Source organism: Bison bison, unplaced genomic scaffold (assembly GCF_000754665.1).
Source record: "Bison bison bison isolate TAMUID 2011002044 unplaced genomic scaffold, Bison_UMD1.0 scf7180017864382, whole genome shotgun sequence".
Taxonomy (NCBI): domain Eukaryota; kingdom Metazoa; phylum Chordata; class Mammalia; order Artiodactyla; family Bovidae; genus Bison; species Bison bison.
The window spans coordinates 5,234,527-5,255,145 of record NW_011494954.1 but is presented as its reverse complement, the minus strand read 5'-3'; the positions used below and the strand labels follow the sequence as shown (position 1 = coordinate 5,255,145).

Genomic DNA, 20,619 nt, shown 5'->3' with positions numbered 1-20,619 from the left:
TGAAAAGGCAAGCAAAAGAGCCTGTGGGCTGAAATTGTTCAATAGCATTGAAAGTGAAAAGAACTGTTACCTCAAGATGACATCTGCTGAAAACCGAAGTGAACAGGACAGCCCAGAACACCAAGGCTAATGGAGGTTTAAAGAATGATACCTGGCCCGAGTAGAGGTTGAAAATAAGAGCAAGGTAGAGCCCTACACAGCAAAGAGCAAAATGCTGAATTTCTCATGTATGCCAGGTATTGTACAAGGGGCTTTACATTTATGATCATATTAAATCACCCCTAAGAAAATGATCTACATTGTTCTGGCCAGCTGTCCCTGAGATCCTAGCACAGGCAGAGCTGGCACTTCCATTATCAGTAGAGGGTCACATCACATGAGCTGCAGCCAGTAAACGCTGACTAGGTGTATACCTCAGGTGAATGTGAAAGCCCTCTGAGGTCTCTGCGGCTGCAAGCAGCACAAGTGAAACAAAAATGACAGTGACCACCTTTCCAAGTTTAGGGTAAATGAATTTTTAATAATGGGTTTCTTGATCACACCTTCATGTATATCAATCCCATTAAAGGGTGTACTCAGTTAAACTGCATCAAATGTTTTACAGCACACGTTCAGAACAGTAGAAAAGGGAAAAAAGACACTGGCTCGGGTGTATCATCCCAAGTGGCACTGGTGGTAAAGAACTCGCCTGCCAATGCAGGAGACCTAAGAGATGCGGGCTCAGTTCCTGGGTAGGAAATGGCACCCACTCTGGTATTCTTGCCTCAAGAATTCCATGGACAGGGGAGCCTGGTGGTCTCCAGAGTCAAACACGATTGAAGCAACTTAGCACATATTGTCTATGAACTGAACTTTCATATTTATGTAGCAGGTACACATGTAGGTATATGCACTCAGGCAGGAAATGTGACAATGAAGTAATGGAGCTGATTCCATAAAGTAAATTGGAGACTGATCTCATTTTATTGTTATACCTTGTGGTATGTTTATAAAATATTTCTTTCATAAGCTAAAACAGTATCTGCTATAGATGAATTTAATTTTGGTAAACTCAATGAAAAAAATTTTCTATGCTAATGTAACATTTATTGTGAAGATTCCAGAAATACACAAGTCAAAATTTCAAATTATGATTCCCACAGTAACAGTAACTCTGCTGTACAACATACATAATGGAAGAAGTGATATCAACATATACCATGGTGGAAAATACTCAGTAAGCAGAAACAAGCTGAGTTATGCTTGCTGTGGGAATCATCATTTTCAACTAGCTTAGGATATATAAAAATGGAAACTATAAATGAATGAATGATTTTTTGTACTTAATTCCAATTTTTCTTGATCCAATTTAATCAGCTTTGCATCCAAACTACATTTCTCCTTCATAAACTGCAAATGAATGTCTTTCATAATTTTAAAATCCACATCATTTGGTTTCGTTTTCTCATGCAGGCTGCCTTTGAACAGCATCATTATATCCTGTCCCTCCCCAAAAAGGTCAGGACATGTCTGCTGGGATCCATTTATCTATAGTATCCTTGTCCCCCTGAAGGGCACTGTAGGGGAGGAGAGAAAAAATACCAAAGAGAACAGGAATAACACTGAGTAGCTTAGAAAGGTAAATAAGTACAACAGAAAAGGGGACCCTGGCACCATTAACCTCCCCCTTGGTATCTTCCTAACCAGATATATGAAAAATAACACCACCAAATATTTACAGTTTCCAAAGGGTTTAGTCATATCATTAGCTCATCTGATCCTCACTACAACACTATGAGAAAGGCAAAAGGAAAACACCTTTCAGCTGCTCAGTTCTTTGTGACTCAAGGAGAATATGTTTAAGGATGTGCTTTTATGTTATCATTTAAAGTCTGGGCCATTTAATTACACTTATGATATTACCCACTTAACATATACAGAGGATTTACTTATTATTGAAGGCTGAATATGCTTTATGTAAAAAGATTATGGTTATGAACTAAGCATTTAACATATTTCAAGCTTTTTGCTTTAACTGTATTCTGACAATTCAATAATGAAACAGAAAGAAATAACTGCCCTTTGAAATTTATCTGTAATATAATTAATCTTGTATATTATATCCAGTATTACTTTTCCCAGTTTGGTTTTAACTAAGAAGGGCACCTTCTTCAACCTCTGAAGAGGAATCCTTTTCCTTTCCAGCAGTCTTTACCATCAGGATATGTTTCATTATATTCAAACTAAATTACTTTGGCTCAAGAACAATTATATTTCCTTTACTAATCTAAGTAGCTTACCCCTTCCAACCATAGTGTCCATGACCTTGTGTAAGTGTTTAGAGGATGACACAGTCAACCTTTGTCTCACAGGACTATTAAAATCCAGCTATTTGAATTTAAGTTTGCTTTTCCTCCTTTCTATGTACAAAAAGATGCTTTTCCATATAATCAGATAAAATTTTTCCTTCTTCACTTACCTAATACACCAATAAAAAGATCAATTAAAATGAAGATTCAGAGCTTGAAAAAAGCTTCAATACCATTTGTCCTAACCTGAGCGATAACACAGTTAATCCTTTGCCTGTGAAAAGAATGATCATTTTGCATATAATTAAAAGGTAATATTTTAAGTGCTACGAGGAAAACAGAGTCTAAGGAATATTAACTTTAAGAGGTCTTATTGTAGAAGAAGAGTTGTCTTCTGAATGTTTCCTATAATTACAAAACATATCTTCATAGTGATTTTAAGATTAACACAAAGTTTCTGGATAAAACAGATAAAACACAAAAATGTATCCCAGGGTCACAAATAATCAACTTTCAGGATATCTTTCTCCCCCTCATACGTGAAGAAACAATATCTGGGTCTGACAGCAAAGCACAATCTCAATACCATTTCCAGTTATGAGACAGATAGAAGATGGCCGGCAAGATGAAAGTCTGTCACGGGGATATGAGCTCTTGCATCTCATCAGAGACCAGACAAGAGGTTTACTGTCTTACACGATGCATCAGTCACACACAAGGACATGGCCACAAGCACAAATTTTTCCTGCAGTCTGTCCACTTTATGGGACTGTCCAGAAAAAGTGCAGACCCAGCCAGGGGGCAGCCAGTGAAAAAGCAGTATCTTTGTCAGTGAGGAAACTGAAGAGGTGATCAATTCTAAAGGATCACAGAATGCTTAGAAACGAAAAATGATGGGATTTGTTTCTCTTGAGCAGTCAATATGTGACATTTCCAAAGATCTTAAATTTTCCAGATAAACTGACAGTAAATAAAGCCCTGGAGACTGTCAGTACCAGATTAAAAACCTAATTTTTCATATTTATTTACAATTTTAGCTGTAGAATTCCAGGAATAGCTGATAAATAAAATATTAACACATGAAAGTGTTAGTCACTTGGTCATGTCTGACCCTTAGCAAACCCATGAACTATAGCACATCAGACTCCTCTGTCCATGGAATGCTCCAGGCAGGAATGCTGGAGTGAGTTGCCATTCCCTTCTCCAGGGGATCTTCCCGACCCAGGGATTGAACCTGAGTCTCCTGCATGACAGCAGATTCTTTACCATCTGAGCTACCAGGGAAGTCCATATTAACACATCAAAGAATGAACCAAAAGAGAAAATTTGTGGAACAAAGTAGTCTAATTATAGAAGAATATTAAATAAATTTCTGTACATTCATAAAATGGATGGTACACAGCCATTCATAATGTGTCCTTGAAGAATGTCCAAGGAGAGGCAAAGGGTTGACAACATACTGCAAAGTGACAACTGACAAAACGTTCTATATGATGTCTATTTTGGAAAAAAATATAAAAAAGACTAGGAGAATATACATAAAAATAGAGAATTTAATGTCTTCACATTTTTTTCTTTTCCAAATGAAAGGGGATTAAACAAAGGGAAATTCTTATTTTCAGAAAGAGTCAGTGAGAATATTGTGACCTCTTTATCCCAATATTTTAATAACACACAAAATGAAAAACTGAAATATATTTAATACCATTTAGCACTTGCATTAACAATAATTTTTCTTTAAGTTATAAAACCAATAGTTCATTCAAATTTACAGTTTGCTTATACTTTCTGCCAAGTCACACAAGAACAATACATTTTTGAAAATATATTGACATGAACTTATATTCAGTGTTGTAGCCTTTCATGCAGTCTTCATACATCACCACATTTAGAAAATGAACTTCATATGCTTGATTCCGTAAGTTTTGAAGAAAACCATGATAATGAGTGCCCACAATCCCAGAATAAAACCCCCAGGAGGATGCCAATCCTTCAACTTTGGTTTCTGCAAAACAAGAATGACATTATAAATTTAACAATAGATAAAGACTGATAGAAAATAGGTAATTCACAGAGTGTGCATTTAAGGGGTAGTAATGTAGATTAAATTAAATGTACTGTTAGCCTTCCCTGTCCGCAGGTTCCACACATACAAACATGTCCTGTATGTTTCTTTGTCCAGCACAGAAAGGCAGGTAAGTCTTCCCATTTACTTGTCATTTCACCAGCTGCGTTATGATCCTGACTGTGACTACTGTCTCTTTATGAGTTATATTAATACTTCCCGGATTATGAGCTAAGATTGTGCGGATAGTTATGAGAATCCTATTCTAGGATGGATTAAAGTGAAAAACTGTAATCTGAAATTTGCTTTAGTCACCATGTAAACAAGATTCCAGAAAGGTTTTCAGTGGTTTCCACATCTTATATTTTGTTTTTTCCTCTACATAACCAGGACACGTAATGCTCTTCACCCAATCTTCAAATTATCACATGGAAAAATAAAAAAGAAAGGAAAGAAAGAAGGAAGGAAGGAAGAGAGGGAAGGAGGGAAAGAGGAAAGGAGTGTAAAAATTAACACAAGTCAAATCTACCAGAAATCAGTAAGGACCATGCCATTAATTCACTGCCATGATTCTTATAAATTTATGTTTATTATACATGCTTTAAAATATCTAATAATTACCTAATGAATTCCAGATTATAAACTCACTGAAAATATTCTAAAGGACATTTTGATAGAAAGAAATTCTATTTTCTTTTAATTTTATAAATGGAGAAGTTATTTATGCAAATGCCTGATTTCCAATTAGGTGATCCTTTTCATTTTTTTTTTTTTACAAAGGAAGTGAATTACTATATTGAAGTTGTAGTTATCAAAACTTTAAAAAACCAAATTTTGATAAAGTAACATGTAATTTTTAAATTAAAATGTTATAGATAATAATTTCAAAGTCATGCTGAGAATAAATAACACTTCAAGAAATTTGCAACAACTGTAATGTGATATAAAAAAATCAATGATTTCTTTTTTCCTTTTTGATGAGAACTCTTAGAATTTACTCTACAAATTCCATATATAACATAAAGCAGTGTTAATTACATTAATCCTATTGCACATAACACATCTAGTACTTTTTAAAAATTAATTTATCTTAATTACAGGATAATTACTTTACAAAACTGTGATGGTTTTTGTCATACATCAACATGTATGATAAGCTCAGTGGTTCTCAAACCACTTCAGATGGTTTGTAAGCTCTTAGAACATTGTGCAACACTGAAAAATCTTAATTTAATTTCAGTAGAAAATCTACAGTAATTAATATAAAACATAGTTATAATAAAGGTAGGTATATAAGTATCATAAGCATGTGACATGAAAAAACAAGTGAGTGAACTAAATAAACATGATTAACTGCTGCTCAGTTTTTGTCCTGTTTATTCTCTAATAGTCAAACATTGGTAACTCTTGCCAAATGGATGAACAAGTTTAAGATAAAAAATTATTTTTCCACAACTGGGAAATGATTATCTAGTAAAGAGCTATTAACTCAAAAAAAAATTCATTATTAGTGGAAACACACCTTCATACAGTAGTCAGAAGACGCTCCCTGAGAATCCACTTTAAAGAGTATTGACTTGGTTGAGGAGATATGATTCATTTTCCCCAGTAACTAGGAGTCTGATTTATATAGTATTTGAAAATACACACACACACAGACACACACACACACACACAGGTTACTAGGTTATTACTTTTAAAAAGTTAAATAAATAGTCAAAATCTGGCATTAAACTATGCACTGTAGAAGAACAGGTTATAATATAGACAACTGTTCTATAAACTAATTTAATGAATTTCAGTGCTAAATGTTCAATAGACGTGAACCTTCAAGAGTCCAAGAGCACCTAAAACTTTCAGGTGGTGTTTAAATCAAGTCATGTAAGAAAATGCTGAACATCATTTAGGCACTATGATTCATTATAGATTACTGAAATAAATAATCAAGTAGTTAACAGCAAATCTTACTTCTGCACCTGTAGGAATTCTAGTTACTTTTCAATGAGATGGATTGCCCGAAGTTGTGATTTTACCATTACATCTTAAACTCAGAAGCCAGAAACAGTTGCCAGAGATAAGACAACTGTAGCTTCCCAGGTGGCACTCGTGGTAAACAGCCTGCCTGCCAATGCAAGAGACATAAGAGATTCGGGTTCGATCCCTGGGCTGGGAAGATTCCCTGGAGAAGGGAATGGCAACCCACTCCAGTGTTCTTGAAGAATCCCAGGGACAGAGGAGCCTGGTGGGCTACAGTCCATGGGTTGCAAAGAATCGGACACGACTGAAGTGATTCAGCACGCAACTTGTTTAGAAGTAACTAGCATTTCTCCAAAGATTGGTCCTGATAGTTATTTCAATCTGTTATTTTAAAAACTGTTTCAGAGAATTCTGGAGGCACTGCTTCCTGATCCTTCAACTAAATATGTCCTACATTTAGACCACTGATGCCCAGGAGAGGACAAGAGGTGAAAGCAAAGTGCTAGAACTGTGGTTTGCCAATGGCAAACTCTGAAGGCAAGAATGGAGGACCAAGAAATGTATGTTATTACTCCAGAAGTATTATGGAATGGTATATGTATTCACATTACAACACTGTACAAGCTAACAAAAGTAGCAAATCTCAGCCTTTCAAAACTACTATTTGCAGTTGCTCTATTTTTTATTGTATATTCATTACATATATTTGACTAACAAAAAATGGAAAATGAATTATTAATTAAATACAGTTTGGACTCTTAGCTTAGCATGACATCTATGAAGAATCCTGCTTGTGCAGCTGCTCCCATCTTCTCAGGAAAGGCACATAAAAAGGCACAGAAAGAGACAACAGCACTCTCTACTAAAATTAACTTAACCTCTGATGAGAAACCTCAGATAATTTCACTATCTGTAAGTCTGGAAACCAGGTCTAGAAACAAATTAATGGTGGCCCAGTTTTCTGAATAGTACACAGGATCCAAAAGATTGCTGTGCTCTGTGAAATACATAATTCTGTCAGCTGAGAAAGGGATTTTAACTCTCTCCCTTTTTCTGCCTGCTGTTTAAGAGAAACAGTGTTGCCATAGAAGGTGACTTTATGAGGCAGCCAGAGTAGTGCAACTCTTCCCCAACCAATTAATGGCATACTTCATTGTACATCTATTTAAATATAATTCCCAGTAAAGAGCATATCAGAAGGTAGCAGGCAATGGCAATGGTTTACTGCATCCAAGAAGGCTCAACATCCAAACAAACATCTCTGCAAAGAAGGGAAAATACAGGAAAAATCCTTTCGATAGTATATGTTAAGAAACAATGTCTTTCCCACACACTTCATCGTTTTAAAGTGTCCAAAACCCAGGCACACCCAGCATGGCAGCACATGACCCTAGTTTAGTTTACCAAAACCACATCTGATGACTGGCCACCAGTCACTGGGAATTGTTGAACAACTATTCTTCAGATACAGATCCAAAAGGATCCAAATCTAAGTAGACGGTGATTAACATCCACACGCTCTGCTAGAGATGCAGACAGCGTTCTAAGAAAAAGGCAAAAACCAAGGTGAGGTCCATGAGTAAAAACACTCCAACATATGAAGAAGAAATTTCCCGAAGACACAAAGAACACATCTCTGAATAGATTTCATAAAGAACAAAATAACTTTAGAAAAATTTTATTTAACATGGATTTGAATAAAAATGCACAATAAGCCAAAACCAAATGAATAGCATAAAGATAAAATAATACAAGATGCAGGGACAAAAGGTTGAGGTAAAAAGGGAGCTGGAAGATAGTGTCCTAAGCACCTCTCTGAGTCCTTTATTCACCGAATTGTGGTAGACTAATCACAGGGAAAAAAAAGGTCCTGATCCCCCATACTTCCTTCCCTGTGTCCATACACTTTGAATATATTGCTTTATGGCAGTTCTCATCGAGAGGTATACTCTATGTCCTTCCATAAATCAGTTGGCCTTGTGACTTCTTTTTGCCAACAGAAAGGAACATAAGCAACAGTGTCCTAATTCCATGCTAGCCTCAAGAGGCTTTCTTTGCCTGCTTCTGCTCTCTCTTAGAATACCACCATGAGAAACAAACCTAGGCAAGGCTTCTGGAGGTAAAAAAGACATCAGATGGAGACGAACTCAAGTTCTCCAGTCAGCAACCAGCCATCTCCCAGATGCAGAATTGCCTAACCAAGACAAGGTTGACCAGAGACTCATGAAGGTGCCCAGCTAAGAATACAACTGCTTAGCTAAACTCAGCCTGAATCACTACACTGGAGACTTAAAAGTCAAAGAAATAGTTGAAGTTTTAAGCCACTAACTTTTGGCTTATTATTCATCAAAAGCTATGAAATACACCTACTGAGATGACCATTAATATAGAAGGAAAAATCCTGATCCTTTATTATAAGAAAATAAAGTTCTCATCTACATACTTTTCAAGTTTCTGCAACAATGGTATATATAAAACCAGCATGAAGGGTGGCTAATCAGCTCCTTGTGGATCATGAATTTGGTCGAGGTGAGGGAGGTGTGTCAAGATAATCCCCTGATGCATTCTAGAACAAGAAATTCAGCCCCATTTCACTCACCTGAGCTAAATTTCACTAAGGACTGCAGCAAACACCTGTTTCCCCTGAACAACATGTATAGCAGACTGTGTAGAGGTCATGCTACAGTGTCTTCTAAAGGTAAAGTTTGTGTATGTTCTGTGCCCCGTACCCTCACTTTAAGGGAGCGGCAGTTATGCTCACTTTTAGCTCTTTCTTGTAGTCTTCCTGGGAAGAGATTGACTCCACTTGTCACCATGCTGGGAACTGCTCCCAAGGAAATAAAGTGAGGCAATCTAGAGACTAACTCACCTCACTTCTCTCTAACCTTCCTCATCCCAACTACTTGAGCTACTCTAGCTCAAGTCTTGTTCCTTTCCTTTTCAAGTTAGTCAGCAATTCATATTCATTGGATATTGCCCCCACCCAACCCTCTGCTAGAAAAATGTTCGTTTCTCCCAGAATCTTGATGTATCTTACACATGGTAAATCTGCAAAGCAACTAATTTAATCTAGGATAATTAACGGAGAAGGCAGTGGCACCCCACTCCAGTACTCTTGCCTGGAAAATCCCACGGATGGAGGAGCCTTGGTGGGCTGCAGTCCATGGGGTCGCTGAGTCAGACATGACCTCGACTTCACTTTCACTTTTCACTTTCACGCACTGGAGAAGGAAATGGCAACCCACTCCAGTGTTCTTGCCTGGAGAATCCCAGGGATGGCGGAGCCTTGTGGGCTGCCGTCTGTGGGGTCGCACAGAGTCGGACACGACTGAAGCGACTTAACAGCAGCAGGATAATTAAAGATGATTTGTTTTTAACTATAATTTTGCTTCCAACAGAAAACTGACCACTGTTCTACCTTAACCATAATTTTAGTTTTTTTCTGACACAAAAACCTACTATTAATATTGTTAATTAATATCATTATGGAATTTTCAGCCAATCCAGATGTCAGTTCAAGGAAGAAATAATTTTCATATTTTCAGATTTTACAATTAGGTATCAACAAACTATATAAAATCAACTCTTAGAATTACTGAGAACAACGAGTTCAGATCTGAGATAAATATAAAAAAATACCCTTCCAATGTGCCAGTAAAAATGAGTTGGAAAATAGAAACAAATTTCATCCACAACAGCACTAAAAAACATAAAACATCTGGGAATATCCACAGCATGAGGATAAAAATCTCATTTTTTAATGTCATTTTATAAATTTACAAAATCTCATTTTATAAATTCATCTCATATGGTAAAAATCTATATTACTGTATAGAGGAGTAAACAGTCCTGAATATCAAAGAGGATATGATAAAGCTAATCTATAATATTTTTCTGATACAAAATAGAAAAGATCAACGAAACAGAATAGAAAGTAGTCAATCAGCTCAGTATCCAACAATTTGGATATTATATTGGATATTATAAAAGAACTATAACAAATCAACGAGCAAGGAAATATTCTTACTGGTCCTCTAACAATGGGTTAACATCTGGAAAAAAAATTTTCCAGAAAAGAAAACAAAGAAGTTTTGTTTCTAAACCAAAACTACAAACCAAAATATACTTCAAATGATTAAGAATTAGATGTAAACTTATGACATGTAAAAAAAACAATGTTTTTAACTACTTTTGTAAAGTGGCACCTAGGGGTCCATCATAATGGTAGCTATGTTAACAGTACCAGTGGAGAGCAGTTACAAAGGATTTCACTGTGAAGAGCACGAGTCAAAGGGCCTGCAAGCTAAGGGGACTGTCAGTGAGCGGCTATTCAGGAAGGACTTCTTGGATGAGCTGGCCCTTGATCAAGGTGTCATATGTTAGTTGATGGACAGGAGGAGATAACACCCAAGCAGTGACACATGGAACAAAATCATGGTGATGGTAAAAGCCAGGCACTGGGAAGAGTGATGCCCCAGCCATATACTACACTAGCAGGGGGAAGGTGACAGACAGAAAGAGATTTGCATCTGCTTTGTTCAATGCCAAACCCACAGGACTCTGGCACTTAGAAAATCCTGATGAAAGAAAGAATGCAGTTTGAGAGTAGCAAGCATTAGGGCCAGGAGGGTCACTCTTTGAATAACCAGTTGCATTCTGGGATCTGAAACAATGCAATGCCTCTGAGAGCTTAGCCAGCAACCACCCACAGGTGAATATGGTAAAAAGAGACAAAATGTCAGACAATCTGCAGGGTAAAGGGATTTATAAGTTTAAAAGCAATAAATGGAAATAAAAAGGTGGAGAGATTTTTAAAAGAACCTTTTGAAAAATCGGTATTTTATGAAGTGTATAAATCAAACTAAGAGGCAAATAAATGAGAAAACATGACAGAAAGGGGGATAAATTCAGTACTTTGAGATCTGCCAAAAATGAGTAAGAAAAGACACATGGATTTATGAACAAATGTTTTGGGAAATGAAAATTTTCACAATAATTACAAATAGCTAATAAAAACCTGAAAAATATAATTTTTGATCATAAAAGTAAGTTAAAATAACATGTTAATTATTTCTTCCTTGTTTCAAAACTGAATTAGTAAATTTTAATAAGGATGGTCAACTTTTCAGGGAAAGTAATCAATTTACATGTTCAGAAGTCTTTAAAATGTTCATAATTTTTCATTCCTAGAATCTGTTGCACTCCTAGCTAGGCTCTACAGTAAGGAATTCAGAAATGCTGACAAAGGTTTACACAAAGATTTTCTTCTTACTGTTATTTACAAAATAAAAATGGGAAACTATATAGATAATATGAGAAATACTGCACATCAACATAATTAGTCATTAAGAATGTTCTCAATTTTAATGATTTGGAAAGATGCTTGAACTGTAATAAGAAAATAAAAGTAAAATGCAAATTGAGTATGAAATATGATCTTATAACAATATTCAAAAAAAGGAAACTGAAGTCTGAATATGGTTTCTGTGAGAGAAATAGGATTAGAGGTACTTTCAAACTTTTCTCTACACTTATCTATACTTTTGAAAATATATTTTCTACAATGGATAGGTATTTTTTAAATTATTTTTATGGGGGAAAGAGGAATGCAGAGGAAAAACTTTTAATGAAAGAGTCCACCTAGAAAAATCTTTCTATATTCATTTTTTACAAATTTAGAAGATGTTCTACAATAATACCATTTAGTACATGATATCCTACTTTGAGAAAAAATAACATGAATAGCATGACAGCAACATAATAAAATAAAGTGCTTTTTCAGTATGTATTTAATGATATTCCCAGAGAATAACAATATTGGTATTTTTAAAATAACTATAGGTAATATTTTAGGCATTCTACAATGATTTTACTTACAATCAAATGAGAGATTGGTATAATTATTGCATTTTGTAGTACAGCTGCATTTGAGGTAAGTTCACATTAAAGTATAGCTTGTAATTTCATTTGTGTCCATATTAGAGCTTCTCATAAAATGACTAATTTTATGTAGTTAAGCTACACTACTGCTATTAAATACACTTTTTTTTTAACTTTCACAATAATAGCTATAATACAGAGGTGAAAAGCATATATAAAACATTCCAATGTGTCATGAGCAAACACTTAAAAGCTTAAGGGCTACCTATTATTGAAATGCCTAATATTTCAAATTAAAAAGATAGGTAGCTTAGCAACACTACATTGCCAATTGTGAACAGTATTCAGTCTCCTCTTTCATGTTTCTAGGAGAACATTAACCACAGAACTTCAAACAGTTAACAGAGAACAGAACTAAGTATTAAAATTATGTAAAAAGAAAAAATTAAGGATTTAAAAAATTATACATGTTTACTAGAAAACAAATAGAAAATTTACAATGTTTCAATAAGATTTTTTCCTTAAAATATAATGAGCATATGAGATCAGTTAAATTATATTTTAAGGAAAGAAAAAAACAATCCACTAAGGTTGCAAATAATTTAGCTATTTGTTTTCAACCGTTTAATTAGTTGTAGTTTGTTAGTATTTCCAGTCTATCAACATCCTCTGTATAAAGTATGATTTGTAATCTTCAAATTATACTTGTAGTATATATCAAATTGTGGTCAGCAGAATTCTAAGAGAGCCCCCAAGATTCCCGCTCCCTGGTGTGCATATGCTGTATAATCACTTCCCTTTGAGTGTGGACCAGGACTTATGAATATAAGACTGGATATCATTCCTTTGCTAGGTTACATTATATAACAAAGACAAGGGGATTATGAAGATGTTATTAAGGTCCCTAATCAGTGACTTTCAACTAGTCAAAAAGGAGATTATCCTGGAGTGAGAGACTGACCTAATTAGGTGAGCCCTTTGAAAGAGGGTCTAGACCAGGGACCTAAGTCAAGAGAGAGAGACAAGTTCAGTTCAGTTCAGTTCATTCGCTTATTCGTGTCTGACTCTTTGCAACCCCATGAACCTCAGCACGCCAGGCCTCCCTATCCATCATCAACTCCCAGAGTCCACCGAAACCCATGTCCATTGGGTCGGTGATGCCATCCAACCATCTTATCCTCTGTTGTCCCCTTCTCCTGCCTTCAATCTTTCCCAGCATCAGGGTCTTTTCAAATGAGTCAGCTCTTTGCATCAGGTGGCGAAAGTATTGGAATTTCAGCTTCAACATCAGTCTTTCCAATAAACATTCAGGATTGATTTCCTTTAGGATGGACTGGTTGGATCTCTCTTGCCAGTCAGAACACCACAGTTTGAAAGCATCAATTCTTCGGCGCTCAGCTTTATAGTCCAACTCTCTCTTTATAGTCCAACTCTCACACCCACACATGACCACTGGAAAAACCATAGCTTTGACTAGACGGACCTTTGTTGACAAAGTAATGTCTCTGCTTTTGAATATGCTATCTAGGTTGGTCATAACTTTCCTTCCAAGGAGTAAGCATCTTTTAATTTCATGGCTGCAATCACCATCTGCAGTGATTTGGAGCCCCCAAAAATAAAGTCAGCCACTGTATCCACTGTTTCCCCATCTATTTGCCATGAAGTGATGGGACCAGATGACATGATCTTCATTTTCTGAATGTTGAGCTTTAAGCCAACTTTTTCACTCTCCACTTTCACTTTTCATCAAGAGGCTCTTTACTTCTTCTTCACTTTCTGCCATAAGGGTGGTGTCATCTGCATCTCTGAGGTTATTGATATTTCTCCCAGCACTCTTGATTCCAGTTTGTGCTTATTCCAGCCCAGTGTTTCTCATGATGTACTCTGTGTATAAGTTAAATAAGCAGGGTGGCAATATACAGCCTTGGCGTACTTCTTTTCCTATTTGGAACCAGTCTGTTGTTCCATGTCCAGTTCTAACTGTTGCTTCCTGACCTGCCTACAGGTTTCTCAAGAGGCAGGTCAGGTGGTCTGGCATTCCCATCTCTTTCAGAATGTTCCACAGTTTATTCTGATCCACACAGACAAAGGCTTTGGCATAGTCAATAAAGCAGAAATAGATGTTTTTCTGGAACTCTCTTGCTTTTTCCATGATCCAGCAGATGTTGGCAATTTGATCTCTGGTTCCTGTGCCTTTTCTAAAACCAGCTTGAACATCTGGAAGTTCATGGTGCACGTACTGCTGAAGCCTGGCTTAGAGAATTTTGAGCATTACTTTACTAGCATGTGAGATGAGTGCAATTGTGCAGTAGTTTGAGCATTCTTTGGCATTGCCTTTCTTTGGGATTGGAATGAAAATCCAATCCTATAGCCACTGCTGATCTGGATCTGCCTGCTGCTACTGCTAAGTCACTTCAGTTGTGTCTGAGTCTGTGTGACCCCATAGACGGCAGCCCACCAGTCCTGATCTGGATCTGCCTGCTGCTACTGCTAAGTCACTTCAGTTGTGTCTGAGTCTGTGTGACCCCATAGACGGCAGCCCACCAGGCTGCCCCGTCCCTGGGATTCTCCAGGAAAGAACACTGGAGTGGGTTGCCATTTCCTTCTCCAGTGCATGAAAGTGAAAAGTGAAAGTGAAGTCGCTCAGTCGTGTCGGACTCTCAGAGGCCCCGTGGACTGCAGCCTACCCGGCTCCTCCGTCCATGCGATTTTCCAGGCAAGAGTACTGGAGTGGGGTACCATTGCCTTCTCCCCTAAAACAACTTAAAAGCAATCCTTAAAGGAATCAAATTGATCCTAGAACAAAATCCAACACTCATTACATGAATAAAACAAAAATCCAAAATGTAACAGCCAGCAACAGCAACAACAAAATTAAAACAGCTAGCATCCAATCTTTTAAAAGGGCATGGGAAGGAGGAAAATATCACCCAAAGCCAGGAGAAAAATTAATCAGTTGAAATAGACCCATATATGAAAAAGGTGATGTATTTAGTAGACAGGGCTCTTAAGACAGCTATTATAAATTGTATGTAAAGAAAAACATGATCATATGAGAGAAGATAATATATAAATAGGATCTATTATAGGAGTTCTAGAGATGAAAAATATATATAAGATGAAAGCTACATTGGATGAAATTAAGAGTAGATTAGACACTTTAGCAGAGAACTATTAAGATAGCAACAGAAGTTACTCAAATGAAGCACAGAAAGAAAAAGAGCAGGGAAAAGAATACACAGAGCCTAAGTTATGCCTATCGTGGCATAATATTAAGCAGGAACACATTCATGCAATTGGAGTCCTAAATAGGGAGAGACAAAAAAATGTTAAACAAATAATGACTGAAATTTTTTTTCAAATTTCATAAAAACTATAAACCACCAAATCCACAGAGCCCAACACCAAGAAACACAGAGAAAGCCACACAAAGGAACATCATAATCAAAATTCGCCCATGTGTCACAACTACTAAAGCCTGCACACTCTAGAGCCCACGTGCCACAACTTCTGAACCCCTGCACCCACAGCCCACGTTCTGCAAGAGAAGCCATCGCAGTGAGAAACTTGGGCACCACAACTAGAGAAAGCCCAAGCGCAGCACTGAAGACCCAGTACAGCCAAAAGTAAACAGATACATAAAATTTTTTAAAAAAGAAACGAAAAACAATGATAGCAAGAACACCTTAAAAGCAGTCATGTAAAAAGAGATTTGTTCTTACAGAGAGGGGTTTAACAAACTACAGCAGATGAGTTAGTCACATGATTACACAAATAAAGTTTTATGAGAACACAGCCATGCTCATTCATCTACATATTGTCTATTGCTGCTTTCGCATTACACCAAAGTTCAGTAGTTGCAACAAAGATCAGATACCTAAACTATTTAGGATCTGGTCCTTTAAGAAAAAGTGTACTGACTCCTGCTACAGTGGAACAAAGATAAGCATAATTGAAGATGTGCTGTCAGCAACCATGGAATCCAGAAGACAATGGAAAGGCATCTTTAAAGTACTGAAAGAAAATAACTGTTACCTAGATTCTAGGGAAAATGTGCCAAGTGAAAAAAGTCTTTCGAGGATGAACATGAAATAAAATTTCAGTAAAACAAAAGCTTTGAGAATTCAACAGACATTTACTGCAGCAGACCTATACACAGCAATATACAAAGTGGTATACCGAATACCTATACTACAAGGTATACCTACAGCAGACCTATAATACAAGCAATGTTAAGAGAAGTTCTTCAGGCAGAACGAAAATTATACCAGAGGGAAATACAGACTTCCACAAAAGAAAGAGGAGAGATCACGGGTATACCTGTGGCGGATTCATTTCGATGTTGGGCAAAACTAATACAATATTGTAAAGTTTAAAAATAAAATTAAATTTAAAAAAAAAATGGTAAACTGGTAAACAAATATATAAAAATATTTTCTTCATTTAAAAATTTCCTTAAAAGATAATCGACTGTTTAAAGTAAAAACGATAATATATTGTGTGGCTCATAAAGATGTAGAATCAAAACATATACAACAATAGCACAAAGAATGGAAGGGAGAAACTGAGAACATATCATTATAAAGTTCTTACGCTATATATAAAATAATATACTATTTAAAGTTCATGTTTAGTCACTCAGTCGTGTCCGGCTCTTCGCGACCCCATGGACTGTACACCACCAGGCTCCTCTGTCTATGGGATTTTTCCAGGCAAGAATACTGGAGTGGGTTGCCATTTCCTTCTCCAGGGGATCTTTCCGACTCAGGAATAAAACTGGGGTCTCCTGCACTGCAGACAGATTCTTTTACAGCTGAGCTACCAGGGAAGCCTTTGTAAAAAGACTACCAGGGAAGTCAACTATTTAAAGTAAACTGTATTAAATTAAAGATGCGTATTATAAATCCTAGACTAACAACACTAATAAAGTGGATTCACTTAATAAACCAAAAGTGGAGTTAAAATGGCATCCTACAAACTCAACAGAAAACAGAAAAAGAAAAGGAACTGAAAACAGATGGAGCAAATATAAAACAAACAGCAATACAGCAGATCTAAATCCAACCAGATTTAAATCCCATTTAACTACTGATAATTACATTAAGTGAAAGGATCTTAATAGTAGTAGTAGTGTTAGTCGCTCAGTCCTGTCCAACTCTTTGTGACCAAATGGACTATAGCCTGCCAGGCTCCTCTGCCCATAAAATTCTCCAGGCAAGAATACTGGAGTGGGATGCCATTCTCCTCCCCAGGGGATCTTTCTGACCCATGGATCGAACCCAGGTCTGCACCATTGCAGGCAAATTCTTGACCATCTGAGCTACAAACGATCTTAGTATTCTAATTAAAAGGCAGAGATTGTCAAGTTGAATAAAAACATAAAACTCGATGATATTCTACCTATAAGAAACCTACTTTATATTCAAAACACAGATAAGTTAAAAGTGAAATGAAAATCTGTTTTTCCAAATGGAAAAAGAAACCTGGGCAGGCCATATTAGTGTCAGAACAAAGTAGAATTCAGAACAGCAGTCCCCAACCTTTTTGGCACCAGGTCCTGGTTTGTGGAAGACAATCTTTCCACAGACCTGGGGTGGGGGATGGTTTCAGGATGATTCAAGCACATTAGCTTTATTGTGCACTTTATTTCTGATCTAATGCTGTCACTAATTCGACAGGAGGTACTGGTCCACAGCCCAGAGGATGGGGACCCCTGCTTTAGAACATCGAATATTACAGGGATTAAAAAAAGAACTTCTCATACTAATACGGAGAAGGCAATGGCACCCCACTCCAGTACTCCTGCAGGGAAAATCCCATGGATGGAGGAACCTGGAAGGCTGCAGTCCATGGGGTGGCTGAGGGTCGGACACGCCTGAGCGACCTCACCTTGACTTTTCACTTTCATGCATTGGAGAAGGAAATGGCAACCCACTCTAGTGTTCTTGACTGGAGAATCCCAGGGACAGGGGAGCCTGGTGGGCTGCCGTCTATGGGGTCACACAGTCGGAAACGACTGAAGTGACTTAGCAGCAGCAGCATACTAACACAGGGATTGATTCACCAAAAAGGTACCAATTCTAAATGCTTTATGTACTTAAAGTTTCAAAAACACATATCAAAAACTGATAGAACTGAAAGGAAAAATTATAACTGTGTATTTCAGCACAATCTCAGAATTAATTAGTAAAAAAAAAAAATCAGTAAGAATATGGAAAATCTGAATATTATCAACCAATTTGATGTAGTTGATATATTTATTTCACTTTACCCAGTGATACTAGAATGCAAATGCTGTATTAGTGCATGTGGACATTCACCATGATGAACCAATTTCTGGTCTCTAACACAAGTCTCAATTAATTTTTAAGGGCTGATGTCACAGAATATTCCAGAAAGTGGAATTAAACTAGAAATCAGTAACAGAAGAGAGAACTTGGAAAAGTCTTCAAATACTTAGAAATTAAACAACATATTTCTAAGTAACCCAAGAAGAAATTACAAAGGATATTAGAAAATATTTTTAATTTAATGAAAATATATTTGTCAACTGAAAAGAATGCAAAGCTGAAAACCTTAAGTTTTATTCGGCAGACTTACTGAAGACTTGTGTCCAGGATACAGCCTCTCAGATAGCTCTGAGGGCCTGCTGCAAAGAGGTAAGTGACAAGTCAGGATATACAGGAGTTTCTGTGAGGGGCAAGAAAAAAAAGAAAAAAAAAAAAAAAGGGGGGGGGGGGGGAATATCACCAACCAAAAACTGCTTCTTTTAAGTTCAATAAAATTGATAAACTTCTTAAAAAACTGGTTTAAAGAAAAAAAGAAGAGAGAATATCACTACAGATTATGCAGACATTCAAAAGATAGTAAGAGGATACTAAAATAATTTTATGGCAATAAATTTGACAAGCTATGCCTTGACAGATACAAATTACCATCTTATCAAATTTTAAGCCAGAGAATTAAAAGACACATAACTTCTGTAGAGTCCACAAAAATTTCCACATCCCTAACTGATATGGAAAGAAGAAATCAAGAAAGAGGAAAGGGATTTCCAGTCAGCTTGTAAAATAAGAGATCTGTGTTGATAAGAATGCTTTAGAGAAGAACCCAGAATAGTCAAGCAGAAACTGCAAATAATAATGGTTAACACTTAAATATTTACTATACACCATGCATTAAAGAATTTGAAATGTATCAGTGCATTGCCTTCAAGGTAGATAATATAATCTACCCTGCTTAACAGATGAGGAAAATTAACAATTGCTACAAAACTACCACCACTACCCATAATCATGATTATCATTTATGGAGTACTGACCAAAAGTTCCACTCCTTTATAAGACCTTCACATATATTATCTTATTTAATCCTTACAACAGCACTGTGACACAATTATATAATTAGTATCTTATTTCAAACATGACAAAACTATATTGAGTAACTTGACTAGTCACAAGCTAGAAACTTTAGTAAGTGGTTTTGCTAGGCCTGAAACATGGTGAGTTTGATTTCAAAGTCAGTGCTCTTAACCATTACATAATACTCCTAAATTGCAGAATTACTCTGGGAATAGGTCAAGACTTCTCCTCCAGGCAACTCCTTACCTCATGAATATTATGGGGCAACAAAATAAGCTTTCCTTGAAAAGTAAGCTATGACAAACCTAGAAAGGGAGTTAAAAAAACAGAGACCACCTTGCTAACTAAGGTCAGTATAGTCAAAGCTAGGGTTTTTCCGGTGGTCAGGTATGGATGTCACAGTTGGACCACAAAGAAGGCTGAGCACCGAAGAATTGATGCTTTTGAACTGTGGTGCTGGAGAAGACTCTTGAGAGTCTCTTGGACTGCAAGGAGAACAAACCAGTCAATCCTAAAGGAAATCAACCCTGAATATTTATTGGAAGAACTGATGCTGAAGCTGAAACTCCAAATTTGGCCACGCAAGGTGAAGAGTCTACTCACTAGAAAAGACCCTGACGCTGGGAAAGATTAAAGACAAAAGGAGAAGGGGGAGGCAGAGGATAAGATGGTTAGATAGCATCTCCGACTAAATGGACATGAATTTGAGCAAACTCCAGGAGATAGTGGAGGACAGAGGAACCTGGCAGGCTGCAGTCCATGGGGTCATACGACTCAAAACAACAAAATAAGCACAAGACTAATGAGCTATAGAGCACATATTGAAGATAGCTGGCGTTAGGATTCAGGGGTAGAAGTGGGGAAGAAAGGTTGTTTTAATAGCAAGAGAAGAGCCTAACACAAGAGAAGACTCTACACATGGACATCACCAGACAGTCAACACTGAAATCAGATTGATTATATTCTTTGCAGCCAAAGATGGAGAAGCCCTATACAGTCAGCAAAAACAAGACCGGGAGCTGACTGTGGCTCAGATCATGAACTCCTT

General features: G+C 36.8%; 1 protein-coding gene across 1 annotated transcript in view; it reads right to left on the bottom strand.

Annotated features, from left to right (window-relative positions):
• Positions 1-3,823: 3,823 nt before the first annotated feature.
• The window catches only part of PIGK (phosphatidylinositol glycan anchor biosynthesis, class K), a 137,672-nt gene continuing 120,876 nt past the window's right edge, over positions 3,824-20,619 (bottom strand). The window contains exon 11 of the mRNA XM_010857605.1: positions 3,824-4,293. Within this exon, the coding sequence (XP_010855907.1) occupies positions 4,177-4,293 (117 nt within the window). The 3' untranslated portion in view covers positions 3,824-4,176. The remainder of the gene's footprint in view (positions 4,294-20,619) is intronic.